General features: G+C 61.8%; 2 protein-coding genes across 4 annotated transcripts in view; one reads left to right on the forward strand and one right to left on the reverse strand.

The window, feature by feature from the left end:
• Positions 1-2,748, reverse strand: part of FANCA (FA complementation group A) — a 32,289-nt gene extending 29,541 nt beyond the window's left edge. For all 3 annotated transcript variants that reach the window (XM_058845816.1, XM_058845815.1, XM_058845813.1), the window contains exons 1-4: positions 2,696-2,748; positions 1,465-1,574; positions 512-584; positions 221-363 (exon numbers count right to left, since the gene is read on the reverse strand). In XM_058845816.1, the coding sequence (XP_058701799.1) occupies positions 221-363; positions 512-584; positions 1,465-1,574; positions 2,696-2,735 (366 nt within the window). In that variant the 5' untranslated portion in view covers positions 2,736-2,748. The remainder of the gene's footprint in view (positions 1-220; positions 364-511; positions 585-1,464; positions 1,575-2,695) is intronic.
• Positions 2,749-6,452: 3,704 nt separating this feature from the next.
• On the forward strand, positions 6,453-14,110 carry SPIRE2 (spire type actin nucleation factor 2). The gene is made up of 15 exons (XM_058845812.1): positions 6,453-7,335; positions 10,186-10,223; positions 10,403-10,762; positions 11,014-11,094; positions 11,172-11,336; positions 11,417-11,503; positions 11,597-11,705; positions 11,782-11,951; positions 12,029-12,179; positions 12,292-12,425; positions 12,682-12,816; positions 12,896-12,963; positions 13,083-13,110; positions 13,281-13,396; positions 13,481-14,110. Exons 1-15 carry the CDS (start codon positions 6,552-6,554, stop codon positions 13,695-13,697), a joined length of 2,643 nt encoding a protein of 880 aa, XP_058701795.1. The 5' UTR covers positions 6,453-6,551; the 3' UTR covers positions 13,698-14,110.
• Positions 14,111-14,666: the final 556 nt, after the last annotated feature.

Here is a 14,666-nt window from a genome sequence, read left to right on the forward strand (position 1 = left end):
GAGAATTCAGGGCAAAGGCCTAAACTTCCCTTTTTGTATATCTTGTACTTCTGCAAGCAAATCAAACACCTCAGTGAATAACTGCCTGCTCGTGTTTAGGGCTTAATCAGAGCAGATAAACTGGGCTTAGAGTCAAACCTAACTTTTTTTGATTTTTTTTTTTGTTTAAATTGATAAATTGTTTTGTTTTGTTGCTAAATTAAAGAGAAATTCCCCTTACTCTCTGGTCAGAGTTGAGCAGTGGGACTCTTGAGGGGCTGGCAGAATCCTGGCAGATCCTCTCCACGTTGGCAATGGCATTTTTGGCTGCCAAGGTTGCTGTGGGCACACCCAGTTTTGAGGCCTGTTCCTGCAGAACAGAGACTAAACAAAACAGCAAAGCACTGTCATCTCCAGGCAAGTAAGGAACAAGACAAGAACAATGAAAAGAAAGTAAACCAGGTTGCACATAAAGGCAAAAATTCAGTCTGAGGAAGAGTTCTTCCCCGCATCTGGCCTGGCACATGCTCACCTATAAATGACCCTGGTGACACTCCCTGGTGCTCTGCCCCATCCTGCACATCTGGCTTGGCTGAATCTCCCACCTGGAAACCAAAAAAAAACCCATAAAACTCTTAGATATCTGTCACACACATTTACAAACCTATCCCTGCACTGCTGGAGCAACTGAAGTGAAATTAACACAGAGATCCCACATGAGAATGAAAAAGCACAGATTCCACCTTACAAGAGATGTGTGTTTAGTTATTGTCAGTTTATGCAGAAAAAAGGAGATACAAGTCAAAGTTCCTCATCTCCAGGGACCAAACAGCTCAGCAGCAGCACCAGGAGCAGAATTTCTATAATCCTTATCTTTCAAGTCCTTTCTGTGAAGCCATGAGGCCATAAATATTTAATGAAACATGTCCAAATGTTGGATCATTTTCTAGCTAAATGCCCATTTTCTTTTATAATAGAGAAATATTCTCTAGAGAAAGACAGATCCTGTACTATGGGAGATATTTGCATTATCTGTTGTAGCTGTAAAATCAGTGTGTGAGGAGAGGGAGAACGTGGCTGAATCACAACAGTGGCTCAAGATAAGGTTGTTGTGAAGACAGTCATGTTAGTCAGGTGTGGTTGGTAATTCAGAGAACAGCCAAGTCTCTCCTGAATTGTTTTCCCTAAATTCACAAGAAGCCAGTTCTGTCTCAAAGGAAAATGTACTGTATTTCCTTTTGTCCCAAATCCATGCTTAACCATTTTTAGCCTGTAAAACATTGATGGAAAAGGGATAACAATCTGATTTCTGCAACACAGAGCTTTCAACTTCATCTTTCTCCTACACTGTTGGTTTTTCTTTCCCCATATCACGGAAAACTGTGTTCCTGGGACACTGACTCCACAGCCAGTGACACCCACCTCCAGCTGGGATCTCCCACTGTCCCAGCAGGGCCACGACACCCTGAACTGTCCCGTTCCTACCTCCAGGAGAAGGTCACCCAGGTTCTGGTGGCGATCCAGCAGCCGCAGAGCCGCTTCCTGCAGCTCTGCTTCGCTCCCAAGGGAGCTTTTCCTCTTCCTGGCTCTCCCTGCTGAGAAGTTTGGGTTTATTGACCAGTGTGTTCCCAGGGCACCCTGAGAGCACCTCCCTTGGCTGTGGGTTAGGGTTAGGGTTGGGGTTAGGGTTGGTGTTATAAATGCATATCATATTATTGGCTTTTCACAAATATTATAATGAATGTTATATGTATAAGATTAGAAAATTTTGTTGTATTAATATAGTTTCCTTTATTTCTGTTATTGATGAAACTTAGAAATAGTGGTATAATACATAGATGTTAGGCTATAACATGATATTAAAGCACAAACTACTTTTCCTGTTTATATAACCCAGAGACTAAAAAAGAAAATAGTCAGAGACCCCCTGCATCCTAAGATTATCTTGTCCAGAGGAAGACAAGCAGCCCTTCAAGCCCTCCAAAGGAAAAAATTATGGCACCCGTTATCGAAGGACATAAAACCTAGTGGCACCTAGAAGATTGATCTATTGGGAAGGAGGGGGGAAAGGAAAAACTAAACAGAGGAACGCCAAAAATCCGAAGAAGAATGTCTGAATATGTATGAGAATTTATGGATATGTAGTAGGAGTCTATTTTTAAGAGACAATCCTTTGTTAGTAAGGCGTGCTCTCTTGGCTGAACGCAGAGACACCCAGCCGTATCTGCATACTTTATCTCCTGATTGTCTTTTTATTAAACTTTTAAATTCTATAAAAAAATACGTGAACCTCGTTTTTCACAGTTGGGGTTAGGGTTGAGGTTAGGGTTAGGGTTGGGGTTAGGTTTTGGGTTAGGTTTCCCACCTCCCGCTCCCTGATGCTGGTGGATGAGGGCAAAGCGGGGATGTGAGGAAAACATACGGGGTCGTAAGGGCAGGGAGACGGGGGTGTATGAGGGGAGATATTGTGTACCGAGGGCAGATGCTGTGTCCCGAGGACAGATGTTGTGTACCGGGGCACGGGGGTTTTGAGGAAGGAAGATGTGGGTGGGTGTCTGGAGCGGGCCGCGGGGACAGAGAGAGGGGTGTGTGCAGGTAGAGAGAAGCGGTGTACGAAAGCAGAGCGGGGACATTCACGCCCCCCGTCCCTTCCGCTGTCCCCGCGGGGAGCGCCCGGCGCAGAGTTCGCCCCGGGGCCGCCTCAGCCCACACGTACCGAGCAGATCCCGCCAGCTCCTCCCGCCCGCGCCCGCCATCGCGGCCCGCCGCTTCCCGCCACGCGAGCCCGCGCCACCATTGGCTGCCGCCGGCCGAGCCCACCTCTCCCATTGGCTGGAAGGGAGGAGCGGCCGTGCCGCGCCCACCCCATCTCTGCTTTCTATTGGTTGATACGCGGCGCGGTCCCGCCCCCTGCCGCCCTCTTGGTAGTGGCGGAGCTGGGCGCTGCCATGTTGGGAAGGGCGGCGGGAGCGGCGGGAGCGGGGCACGGAGGGATGGGGGAAACACGGGGGTCGGGCACGGTGAGGAGACCCCCTCCACACGGGCTGAGAGCTGCGGAGAGTGCGGGACACCGTGAGGAGACCCGCTCCACACGGGCTGAGAGCTGGGGACTGTGCGGGACAGTGCGGGGGACTCCGGTCCTGTCAGCTCTGAACAGTGAGGATGCTGCTGACCCTGATCCCACCCAGGGAAGGGGACAAGAAAGGCTGGAATTCCCAAAGGGAAAAATCACCAGCATTGCTGGGAGAATAAATCATGGAATCACGGAATGGTTTGGATTGGAAAAGAATGGTTTGTGTTGGAAGGGACCTTAAAGCTCATCCTGTTCCACCTCCCACCATGGGCAGGGACTCCTTCCACTGTCCCAGGCTGCTCCAAGCCCCAATGTCCCAAGTCTTGGACACTTCCAGGGATCCGGGGGCAGCCACAGCTCCCCACCCCTCCCACTGTCCCGTCTAACCCTGCCCTCTCGCAGTGGGAAGCCATTCCCCTTGTCCTGGCACTCCAGACCCTCGTCCAAAACCCTTCACCCTCTGTTTCCTCAGATCTCTTTAAATCTAGAATGACCTCAAAGTTTCACAGGGAGCAGAGTAGAATTCCCAGAGGGATTTTTCCCTTTGATCTGATCCTTCCTGACAATGAGCCGCTGCTGTTGGCCACCACGGCTTGGAGCAGAAATGATGATTCTTTATGGAAAGATGAAGTCCCCGGGGTGTGTCCACCATCAGGAAGCAGCTCTGGCTGGAATTTGCCATGGATGGTTTATTGATGGATGGTTTATTGCGTGGCCTGGCAGGGTGTGAGTCAGTGGCACGTGATGCTGATGCCGGGAGCCAGCAGTGCCAGCAGATCCATCACGGTGTCCAGGATGGACAGTGCCACGGGATCCCACCGAGGCTGGGAATCCCTGCCAGAGTCACATTCCTGAGGCGCTTTAACCCCCAATGCCAGCTGCAGCTTTGTGTCAGCCCCAGATTTTGAGGGGGTGGTCTGGGCAGCCCCAGATTTTGGGGTCTCCCAACTTGACTGGCCCCAGCAGGCATCCGAGCTCAGCATTCCAGAGTGCTCCAGGAGGTGTTCCCAAGGTCCTTGAGATGCCTTCAAGGTCTTCAGGGAGTTTCCAAGGGTGACCTTAAGGTCCTCATGGTGCCCCCGAGTTCCCCAGGGTGTTTCAAATGCCTCTAGAGTGGTCACAAATGTCCTCAAGGTCTCAGAGTACCCCCCCTCAAACTCTGGCCATGTCTGAGGAGCAAACTGCCCAGTAAAATGCTCCCTCCTCCACGTTCCCAGTTGATTGCAGCATGGAGGGAAAGCAGGAGAGGCACATCCACCCCACAGGTGCTCTGCGCGCTCGTGTCAGGTCCCAGTGGCTTTGTAAGGATATTTTTTTTTGCATATGAGAGCTGAAAGCCAGGGGAATGGATTATCCACGAGGAAACAGGGGCACAGCCCTGCTGCAGGTGGCTGGGAAAGGGTTCTGTCCGTCCCCCATCCCAGCTCCCCACCTTATTCTGCTTCCACACTGCAGAAGCCAGGAATTCCAACCCTCCCGTAGTGCCCTGACACCATTTCCCAATCACTTCATCTTTCTTTTCCCCCTAATTTCTTTCGGCTTTAATTCTATTTCCCTCATCCACACACACGCTTGGCTTCTGTTTGAGTTTTCCATGCCGGTAGCTTTTAATTACACCACGATTCCGTATTAATTACAGATTTACCCAAAGCAAAAGGCTGCGTGCTTTATCATGCAAATGCCTTCCCATGAATCCTGCAGGGTGAGTTTTCCTTCAAACGCCGCACGTCCTCCCGCTCCCATCCCCGACGGTGCCGCCCCGGCTGTGTCCGGAGGCGCTGGAAAGCTGGGAACCGGCCCGGCACGGCTCTGCTCCGGTGGGCAGCACGGGTGGCTTTCCTCCCGCATCCAAACAGGCTCCGAACCGGCTCGTTACAGGCTAAACGGGGCATCCAAACCTCCCAATTCACACCCAGATGTCGGCGCCGCGGCCACGAGCTGCCCCGGGGGCGGCAGCTGGGCAGGATCCCGTGTGGATCCAGCTGGGGATGAAGCTGGCACCGCGCTCATGACTCCCTGCAACACGGTCCCACCCGCCCCACTGCCCATCTGAGAGCTCCCGGAGATGCACGGACACCTTGGATCACCCGTATCCCTTCTCCCCTTTCTCAAACCCCAGGGCACCACCGGGGCTGTGTTTCTCAGCATCCCAGCTCCATTATCCCAGTTTCCTCCTCAAAAAATGGAGCTGGCACTGTTCGGGTTCTCTGGGATGGGAACTGAAGAGGTTTTCTGCTCCATCCCAGGCTCTTTGACAGACATCTCCAGCCCTGGAGAGGCTCTTTGGCCATTTGGGACAGATGAGCAGCTGTGTGTCAGCTCCGTCCCTGTCCCAGCCCTGCCAGCACAGCCCTGGGATTGATCCCAGTTCATGCTCATTGGTTAATGGAGCTGAGACAGGATTTTATTCTCCTTCCATCATGGAAATGGGAAGCTCATCATGACAAGAGTGTTCGTTTGCTCCCTTTGACCTTTCCCATGCACTGGTTGTCCTTTCTGCTGTGTCAGGACAATCCTGCCCTCCCTGTGTGTCTGAAGGGACCAGCTGGTGCCCAAAGGTGATCCTGCTCTCGTGTCAGACTTTCCCAGTGGCTGCAGGATGCCAACCCCACACACCACATTCCCATGGGATATTGTCTCCCTAGAGACTCCAGCTCATCCTGGCACCTTCACACAACTCCTGCTGCTCCTGGCCATGCCCAAACTACACCCTGGTGCCTGGAACTCTTGTCCTTCCCTCCAGGAAGCTTTCCTGTCCCAGCCTGGTCCCTTTCCTGTGCCAGCTCCTCATCCCAGCCGAGTGCCCCAGGACTCTCCTGGCACCCCACTGCTCCGATGGCAGGAGTCCCCGTGGGCACTGGCATCCTGTGTTCCTGCCCTCATTCCTGCTCGTGTGTCCCCAGGTGACCCTGGTGCCAAGGCCACCGTGCCCCGCCCGTGCTGCCCCACATGTGGAGTGTGGGTTCAATGGGGCAAGAGCCAGGCTGGGCTGAGCCGTGCACCGTGGCCACCCTGCTCCTCTTGGGGCACGGGGGGGTCTCGTGTCCCTCGGGGGTGTCACCCAGCACTGCTCCGCACCCGTGCTGGGCACTGCCCCATCACACACCCTGCAATCCGTGCCCCGTGCCCCGCTGTGCACCCTGAACCCTGCACTCTGCTCCCGGTTCACCCAGTGCAACCACTCCCTGCTGCCAGTCCCGCAGCCTGGGCGGGCTGAGCTGTGCTGGGCTGTGCCGAGCTGTGCCGGGCTGTGCCAGGCTGTACCACATTGTGCTGAGCTGTGCCAGGCTGTACCAGGCTGTGCCGAGCTGTGCCACACTGTGCTGAGCTGTGCCGGGCTGTGCCAGGCTGTACCAGGCTGTGCCGAGCTGTGCCATGCTGTGCCGAGCTGTGCCAGGCTGTACCAGGCTGTGCCACACTGTGCTGAGCTGTGCTGTACCGTGCCATGCCATGCCATGGGCGCTGAACGGTTCTGTCCTGCGCTGAGCCGTGCTGTGCCATGCTGCTGAGCTCTGATGTGCCCTGCGGAGCCGAGCTGTGTCGTGCCATGCCAAGCTGTGCCACTCAGCCGTACCATACTGCCCCGAGCCGTGCTGTGCCATGCCACACCACTGCCCCGTCCCATTCTGTCCCACGTTGTGCCAAACAATCCCGAGCCATGAGACACCGTGCCGAGCCGTGCTGTAACGTGCCGCGCCACACCGCGCCGTACCGTGCCATGCCAGGCTGTACCGAGCCCACCGCGCCGTGCCGCGCCCACCGTACCGTGCCGTTACCGTACCGTACCGTCCCGAACCGCCCGGCCCTGCCCGGCCCGCGCCATCCCGAGACGCTCCGGTGCCGGTGCCGGTGCCGGTGCCGGTGCTGGTGCCGGTGCCGGTGCCGGTGCGGGGGCGGGGTTTCTCCCACCGCCCCTCCCCTTCGCGGCCCCGCCCCCGGAGCGTGCCCCAGCGGTGCGGGATGGAGATGCGGAGTGGGCGTGGCTTGTTGGGGCGTGGCCCCGCGCGGCCTCGCCCCGTCTCCCCCGCCCGGCGCGCCCCGCCCGCGCTCGGCGGTGCGGGATGGGGCGATGGCGCGGGCGGGCGCGGGGCCGCCGCGGGAGCTGTCCCTGGAGGAGGTGCTGAAGTGCTACGAGCAGCCGCTGAACGAGGAGCAGGCCTGGGCGATCTGCTTCCAGGGCTGCCGCGCCGCCGCCGCCGCCCCCGTGGCCCCCGCGCCGCTCCGCACCACCGACATCCGCCTCCGCGCCGACGGCTCCGTCCGCCTGCCCGCCCCGCCGCACGGTGAGGGCCGCCGCCGCCGGGGGGGGGCGGGAGCGGGCGGTGCCCGCGTGGGGGGGGGACGGGACGACACCGCCAAGCGGGGATTACCGGGGTTTACCGGGGCTTACGGGCACCGAGACTTGCTGGAGCGCACCGGGGAGCACCGGGGCTTGCGGGCACCGGGAGCGGGGCAGCAGGGTTTGCCGGCACTGGGAATTATCGGCACCGCGGGAGCAGAGCACGGGGGTTTACCAAGGTTTAGCGGGGCTTACGGGCACCGACACCCGGGACACCGGAACGTACTGGCACTGGGGCTTATCGGAGCTTACCGGCACTGGGAGCGGGGCACCGGAGCTTACCGGCACTGGGATCCGGCACCGGGGCTTTCCTGCTCTGGAGCTTACCGGCACTGGGATCCGGCATCGGGGCTTTCCTGCTCCGGAGCTTAGCAGCACAAAGAACGGGGAATTGGGACTTAAAGGCACGGGGACACCAGAGCTTACCGGCACCAGGGCTAACTAGCACGGGGATCCGGGATGTCGGGATTTACCGGCACCGGGGCTTGCTGACACCAGGAGCGAGGCGCTGGGATTTACCCACACCGGTGCTTGCTGGCACCGGGACTTCTTGGCACCGGGACCCGGCCCATCGGGACTTACCAGCACAAAGAGCGGGGACCTGGGACTTAGGGGCACCGGGACTTACCGGCACCGGGACTTACCGGCACCGGCAGGGGGTGCTGCACCAGCGTCGGGGACGCGGAGGGAGCGGGGGTATCGGCAGCGGGGGGGCACCCGCAGAGGCCCCGGCGGGAAGGACCGGCAGCGGCGGGGAAGAAGCGGTCCCGGAGCAGCAGATGGGCAGGAGAAGCGGCACCGGAGAGGGGGGGCAGACATCGAGGCACCGGCAGCAGGGCAGCGGTGCAGGGGGTCACCAGACAGACTGTGAGGACAGGAAAAAGGGCCCGTCCCAGCACCGGGGAGCAGGAAAGCGGCACCGGCAGGGATGGGGGTGAGCCCCTGGCCCTGGCAAGGGGGACTGACGCCAGCACTGCCGGTATCGGTGCAAGGGGTGGCCTGGGGCCTGGGGAGGGCGTGGGCTGGTGACTTGGGGGTCTGGCGTGGCACAATCACCAACAAGGTCACTAGCACTGGACGTCCCAGGTGACCCAGTGACGCTGTGGGACACGTGTGGGTGTTTGTAGGGTCCTGGCATCCACCAAGGGGCTGCAGGACACACAGCAAGGACAGATGGACCGCCACATGGACACAAGGCACATCCATGGGCACCCATCTGCACTGCAGGGGACCTTGTCCCCGGCTCCGGGCCCCGGGAGTGGCACACGGGACAGTCCCATCCCTGGCCTTTGGCCTCCCAGCCACCCTTCCACAGGTGGCTTGCACTGCCGGGTATGGCTGTGACGGTTCCGGGGTGTCACCAGGCTGGCTGCCAGCGGTGACACCGGGTGGCTGGGTGCCACGAGGAGCACTTGGAGCATGGCCAGCGCCTCCACCCGTCTCGCCCCACAGCGAGGCCACTGGGGATGGCGCCTGGTGTCATCGAGTCACTGTGTGGCCTCGCTCACGCTGGGCAGGGACACTGCGGGGTCACTGTGTGTCCTCAGTGCCGGTGGCTGAGCAGACACGGGGGCGCATCCGGTGGCTCCATGCCCAGGGCAGGGACATGCACAGGCATGGCACGTGCCCGTGGCAGCTGGGCATGGCGTGGTCACACCGGCTCCACTGGTCCTGCATGGCAGTGGTCCCACACCCTGCCTTGAGCCACCGCAGGGCTGGAGCCTGTGTCACCTGCCAGTGCCACCTATCAGTGCTACTGTGCCACCTCCTGCTCCCAGGTTGCTTCTGTGCCAACCTGAGCTGTGTCCCCAGGGATGAAACAGTGAAAGCTTTACAGTGAAGCCTGAGGCTGGGAGGGCTCCGGGTGCCCCTCGGTGCCACTGCAGGTGGTGGCACCAGCCTGGCACGTGGCTTTGCAGCTCTGCCAGGGCACAGAGCTGGATCCGGACTAGGTGAGCCAGCAGCTCTGGAACCCTCTGGGACCGCTCCACTCCCCCGTCCTATGGGAATTCCCTCCTCAGCTGTGCCCCGGTGACTGGCGAGAGCTGCTGGGACCCACCAGGTGGCATCCCAGGAGCTGTCACTGCAGTGGGAGCCAGGCACAGTCCGGGACACGGTTTTTTGATGGGCTTGTGTGTGGTACCATGGCAGGGCCACCGCTTGTGCTGCCTTTCCTGTCCATTCCTGGCTTGCACACGGCTGGCACATCCTGGTGGCTGCCGCATTGATCAGCTCAATGCAGAGCTAATGATGAGGGAAGTGGAGCCGGGAGCCCTGGGGACACTGCAGAGGCCACTGGTGTTCCTTGTGCTGCAGCTGCCAGGAGGGTTCAAACTGCCCACAAACATGTCCTGGGATTCCCGCGTGTGCCATGCTCCAGCTGCGGCTGCCTGTCCCCACACTGCCGGTGTCCACACCCCAGAGGAGTGCAGGGGGCAGCTCCCCGGGGGTGCAGAGCTCTCAGTTCCCTCCAGCCCCGGAGGTGAGGGGTACACGGATGCTTGTGCCCCCACAATGTGCCCTCTGGGCAGCTGTGCCAGCACCGCCGGATAGCTGGGCTCAATGGGCAGGTGCCTGCTGTCCCTTGGAGCCATGCCCTGGGACCGGGACAGCACGGGATTGAGCCAGGGAAGGGATCCCAACTTGGGGGGGGGGGAGCAGCAGGGGGTGTCAGCAGCTCAGGGTGGGGGCTCCACAGCCGGAGTGGGTGGGTACCACATCCCTGGGTGATGTAGGGTGGAGTACTCAGCACGGGGCCGTGGGTATCGGTGGTGACTCTGCCCTCCTCCCCCAGACCTGCCCGCGCTTCTGACGCCCTCCGCCGAAGCCCAGGTACGTGGGGACCGGTGACCTGCCCCATCTGCCATCCCAGCCCGGTGTGGGGTGGGCACGGCTCCCTGCCCCCCTCGCCCGGGGTCACAGGTCCTGGGACAGGACCCAGCAGCAAGGGGGGAGCGGGGACAGCCGGTGCCAGAGTGCACGGGGTCCCCAGCCGGTGCTGTCCCCCGCAGATGGTGCAGTCGCTGGGCTTTGCCGTGTACCGGGCGCTGGACTGGGGACTGGACGAGAACGAGGAGCGGGAGCTGAGCCCGCGCCTGGAGCAGCTCATCGACCTGATGACCAACAGCGACTCCGAGGACAGCGGCTGCGCCACGGCCGACGAGGGCTATGGGGGGCAGGATGAGGAGGAGGAGGGGGGCGAGGGGCCGCCTCGCTCCGTGCGCACCTTCGGCCAGGCCATGCGCTGCTGTGCCGCCCGCCTGGCCGACCCCGCGGGCGCCCCGGCGCACTACCAGGCTGTGTGCCGCGCCCTCTTCGCCGAGACCGTGGAGCTCATGGCCTTCCTCGCCAAGATCCGCGATGCCAAGGAGGTGAGCATGGGTGCCCGCTGGCACCGCCGCCCTGCCGGGGAAAGCACCTGCAGTGACAAGGGACTGGGGAGGCTGCAGTGCCCCTTCTGCCCATCCCAACCGGGGCTGCTGGTGCCGGTGTTTGGCCGTGCAGCCTCTGCCATACTGCGGTGCTGGCTGGGAATAGGAACTGGGGTGCACCTCAGCGCTGCACTCCCGGCTGGACCTTCAGTGCCACCAGGACAGGGTGACAGCATCTTGTGCCTCAACAGCTTCTGCAGAAGCTGAAGGAGGATGAGGAAGAGGAGGAGCGGCCAGCGGCGGAGCTGGGCAACCTGCGCAACACAGACTGGGTACGGCAGCGTGGCCGGGCATGGGGGCTGTGCTGGCCATGGGGGGCTGCTGACACCGTGTCTGTGTGTGCCCCCAGGCCCGGCTGTGGGTGCAGCTGATGAGGGAGCTGCGGCATGGGGTGAAGCTGAAGAAGGTGCAAGAGAAGCAGTTCAACCCTCTGCCCACCGAGTACCAGCTCACGCCCTTTGAGATGCTCATGCAGGACATCCGTGCCCGCAACTACAAACTCCGCAAGGTCATGGTGAGCGTGGCCACCGTGCCAGCCCCTCACCCTCCATCCTGCCACTCTCCAGCCCAGCACTGACCCCCTTCTCTCCCCAGGTGGATGGAGACATCCCCCCCCGGGTGAAGAAAGATGCCCACGAGCTCATACTTGACTTCATCCGCTCACGGCCCCCCCTGAAGCAGGTGGGTGCCAGCACCGGGCCACCTCCCTGGTGTGAGAGTGCTGGTGGGTCCCATGGGTGCCATCCCTGGGTGTCCCATCTGTGCATCCCGCAGGCATCAGAGCGGCGGCTGCGCCCGCTGCCCCAGAAGCAGAGGACGCTCCATGAGAAGATCCTGGAGGAGATCAGGCAGGAGCGGAAGCTCCGGCCCGTGGAGCAGAAAGGTACCGATGTCCCCTCCCTGCTGTGCTATGTCACCTGTGTGCCCATCCCCACGGCACTGAGCCTGTCCCTCTGCAGGATACAGCTCCTTGCCCTGCATCCCACATGCCTGTGCCGGCCACCTGACCTCCAGCTCCTGCCTCGAGCTGTCCCGGTGCCCGGCCAGTGCCGTGCCTGTGCGCCCACGGCCACGAGTTCTGCTCAAGGCACCCACCCTGGCCGAGATGGAGGAGATGAACCTCTCTGAGGCAAGGGGGAACCTGCAGAGGTGGGGAGACTCGGGGGGTGCTGGGGTGCCCTTGGTGACAGTGCCATGGCCTTGCAGGATGAGGACTCTCCAGCCACAGAGGTGCCGCTGAAGCGGGATCGCTCCTTCTCAGAGCAGGACCTGGCACAGCTGCAGAGCCAGCTGGGGGGTGACCAGGCTGCGCCCCGGGACCCAGAGCCACTGCAGCCCGAGCCCCGGCCCCGCTCAGGTACTGCCAGGAGTCCCCATGTCCCTGTCCCCAGGGGTCTGTGCCCCGCCTTTCAGCAGTGGGGGCACTGGGTAACATGACCTTGCCATGGTCTCCCTGTCCCTCCCGGCAGGCTCTGTCCCCGCCAGCTGCCACCCGCTGCCAGATGGCCCAGCACTGCCCCGGGCTGCCCTCGGTGCTGTGGAGGAGAGGCCGGAGGATGGATCCAGTGCTGCCCCTGCCAGCAGCTCCAAGCACCTCTGGCTGGTGGGTTCTGGGGACACCAGCTGGGAACAAGGGCTGGGGACAACAGGCGAGGATGGCCGTGGGCATATGGCAGCCTGGCACAAGGACACATGGAGGCTGGGGGATCCTTGTGCCAGAGATACTCTGCCTGTCCTGGGACACTCTGCCTATGCCAGGGATGCTCTGCCCATGTTTGGAGTCTCTGCCCTGGCACAGGAGTGCTCTGGACCGTGCCCTGTGCCACAGTCCAGTGTGACATTTCCCCCCTGTTCCACAGGAGTTCAGCCACCCTGTGGAGAGCCTGGCCCTGACTGTGGAGGAGATGATCAATGTGCGCAGGGTGCTGGTCAAGGCTGAGATGGAGAAGTTCCTGCAGAGCAAGGAGCTGTACAGCAGCCTGCGGAGGGGGAAGGTGGGAATGGGGGGCTGGAGGGGCTGGGGGCCACGTGTCCCCACCCACACACCCCCAGCTCACCCTGCTCTGCCCACAGGTCTGCTGCTGCTGCAGGGCCAAGTTTCCTCTCTTCTCCTGGCCTGCATCGTGTTTCTTCTGCAAGAGGTGAGCACTGTGCCAAGCTGTGCCATGCTGTGCCGTGCTGTGCCGTGCCACGGGGCTGGGAGGGCAGCAGCAGGGTCCCCACAATGGCCCCTCTCACCCACCTCTCTCTGTGTACTCAGGTCTGTCTGTAGCTCCTGCAGTCTAAAGGTAAGGGACTGGCTCTGGGTAGTGCCACTGCGTCCCTGTCCCATGCCACTCCACTCCTGTCCTGTCTTGTCACTGCAGCCATCCTTATTCCTGTATGCCCTATCCCGTCCCTGTCCCTGTCCCTGTCCCTGTCCCTGTCCCATCCCGCCCTGACTCCCACATTCCGGCAGATGAAGATGCCTTCCAAGAAGCTGGCTCACATCCCCGTCTACGCGCTGGGCTTCGAGAGCCTGCCGGGCTCGCTGCCGCCCAGGGCCCCGCCGCTGCGCCGGAGGGAGCCCTTCCAGTGAGTCCCTGAGCCTTCCTCCCCCTCTCCCTCCTCCTCCTCCTCCTCCTCCGGCGGAGGCTGACGGGGTGCCCTGTGCCGCAGCTCGCTCTCGGGGCCGTGCTGGCGCCGGGTGGAGGAGGAATTCCCGCACATCTACGCCCAGGGCTCGGTCCTGCGCGACGTCTGCTCCGACTGCGCCGGCTTCGTCACGGACGTGGTCAGCTCCAGCCGCCGCAGCGTGGCCGTCCTGAACGCCAGCGCCGCGTCCCGGCGCCGCGCCAAGGCCCGCTCCCTCTACAGCGACGCGTGGCTCCCGTGAAGGGCCGGGCGCCCCGGTGATGGTCGCCAGGGGGGTGCCGGTCACCCCGGCACAGCCCCCCGATGTACATATATACATAGGATGGATACACACAGCTTCTATATTTATATACGTTATGGACCAGGGGGCGGAAGAAGCCGTTCCCGCTGCCCCTGCCATCCCCTTCTGTCCCCGTCACCGGCCCCCGAGGGGATGGATCCCGCTGTGGGACACTGCAGAGCCCCGGAGGACGGGTCCCGCTGCGGGGCAGCTCCTGGGGGATGGATCCTGCTGTGGGACACCCGCAGCCCCTGCGCTGTCCCCCCGGCCCCGCTTCTGTGCCAAGCCCTGGCTGTGCCGGGGTGCCCGGTGCCCTGGGCTGGCATGGCTGTTCTGTATGTCCCCTCCATAATAAACCCGCTGGGCTGCCCTGGGGCCGCGTGGCTGCTCCGGAGTGGATGGGGAAGAGCGGGGAAGGGTGCTGCGGGGTGTAAGGGGATCGAGGATGGGGGCACTCCATTTCACCGTGCACATCTCCCACCGCCATCCCTCCTCCCCCCCCGCCTGTGCCCACCCGTGACCCCGCACAGCACCGCGGGAACATCCCGCTCCCCATTCCCATGTCCCCCTCGCAGCCGCGGGCCCGGAGCAGGCTGTCCCCGGTCCCCGGTCTCCCGGCGCAGGCTGTCCCCGGGCCCGGAGCAGGCTGTCCCCGGTCCCCGGTCCCGGAGCAGGCTGCCCCCGGTCCCCGGCGCACGCTGTCCCCGCTCCCCGGTCCCCGGCGCAGGCTGTCCCCGGTCCCGGAGCAGGCTGTCCCCGGGCCCGGAGCAGGCTGTCCCTGGTCCCCGGTCCCCGGTCCCCGGTCCCCAGCCGTGTCCCGGGCCGTGCCTCCCCCCGGTTCCCACGCTCCCGGTTCCGGGCCGGAGATCGCGGCGCTCAGGGGGCGTGGTCTGCTGAGCATCAGCCAATGGGTGCTCGCGGTGGGAGTGG

This window comes from Poecile atricapillus, chromosome 10, assembly GCF_030490865.1.
Source record: "Poecile atricapillus isolate bPoeAtr1 chromosome 10, bPoeAtr1.hap1, whole genome shotgun sequence".
Lineage (NCBI taxonomy): Eukaryota > Metazoa > Chordata > Aves > Passeriformes > Paridae > Poecile > Poecile atricapillus.

Bases quoted from the DNA above. Each gene is read 5' to 3' on its own strand.
- SPIRE2 (XM_058845812.1), top strand. From the start codon at position 6,552: ATGCTGCTGAGCTCTGATGTGCCCTGCGGAGCCGAGCTGTGTCGTGCC. The intron at 12,180-12,291 runs GTACTGCCAGGA...CCCTCCCGGCAG, and splicing joins CGAGCCCCGGCCCCGCTCAG to GCTCTGTCCCCGCCAGCTGC. The intron at 12,964-13,082 runs GTGAGCACTGTG...CTGTGTACTCAG, and splicing joins TCGTGTTTCTTCTGCAAGAG to GTCTGTCTGTAGCTCCTGCA.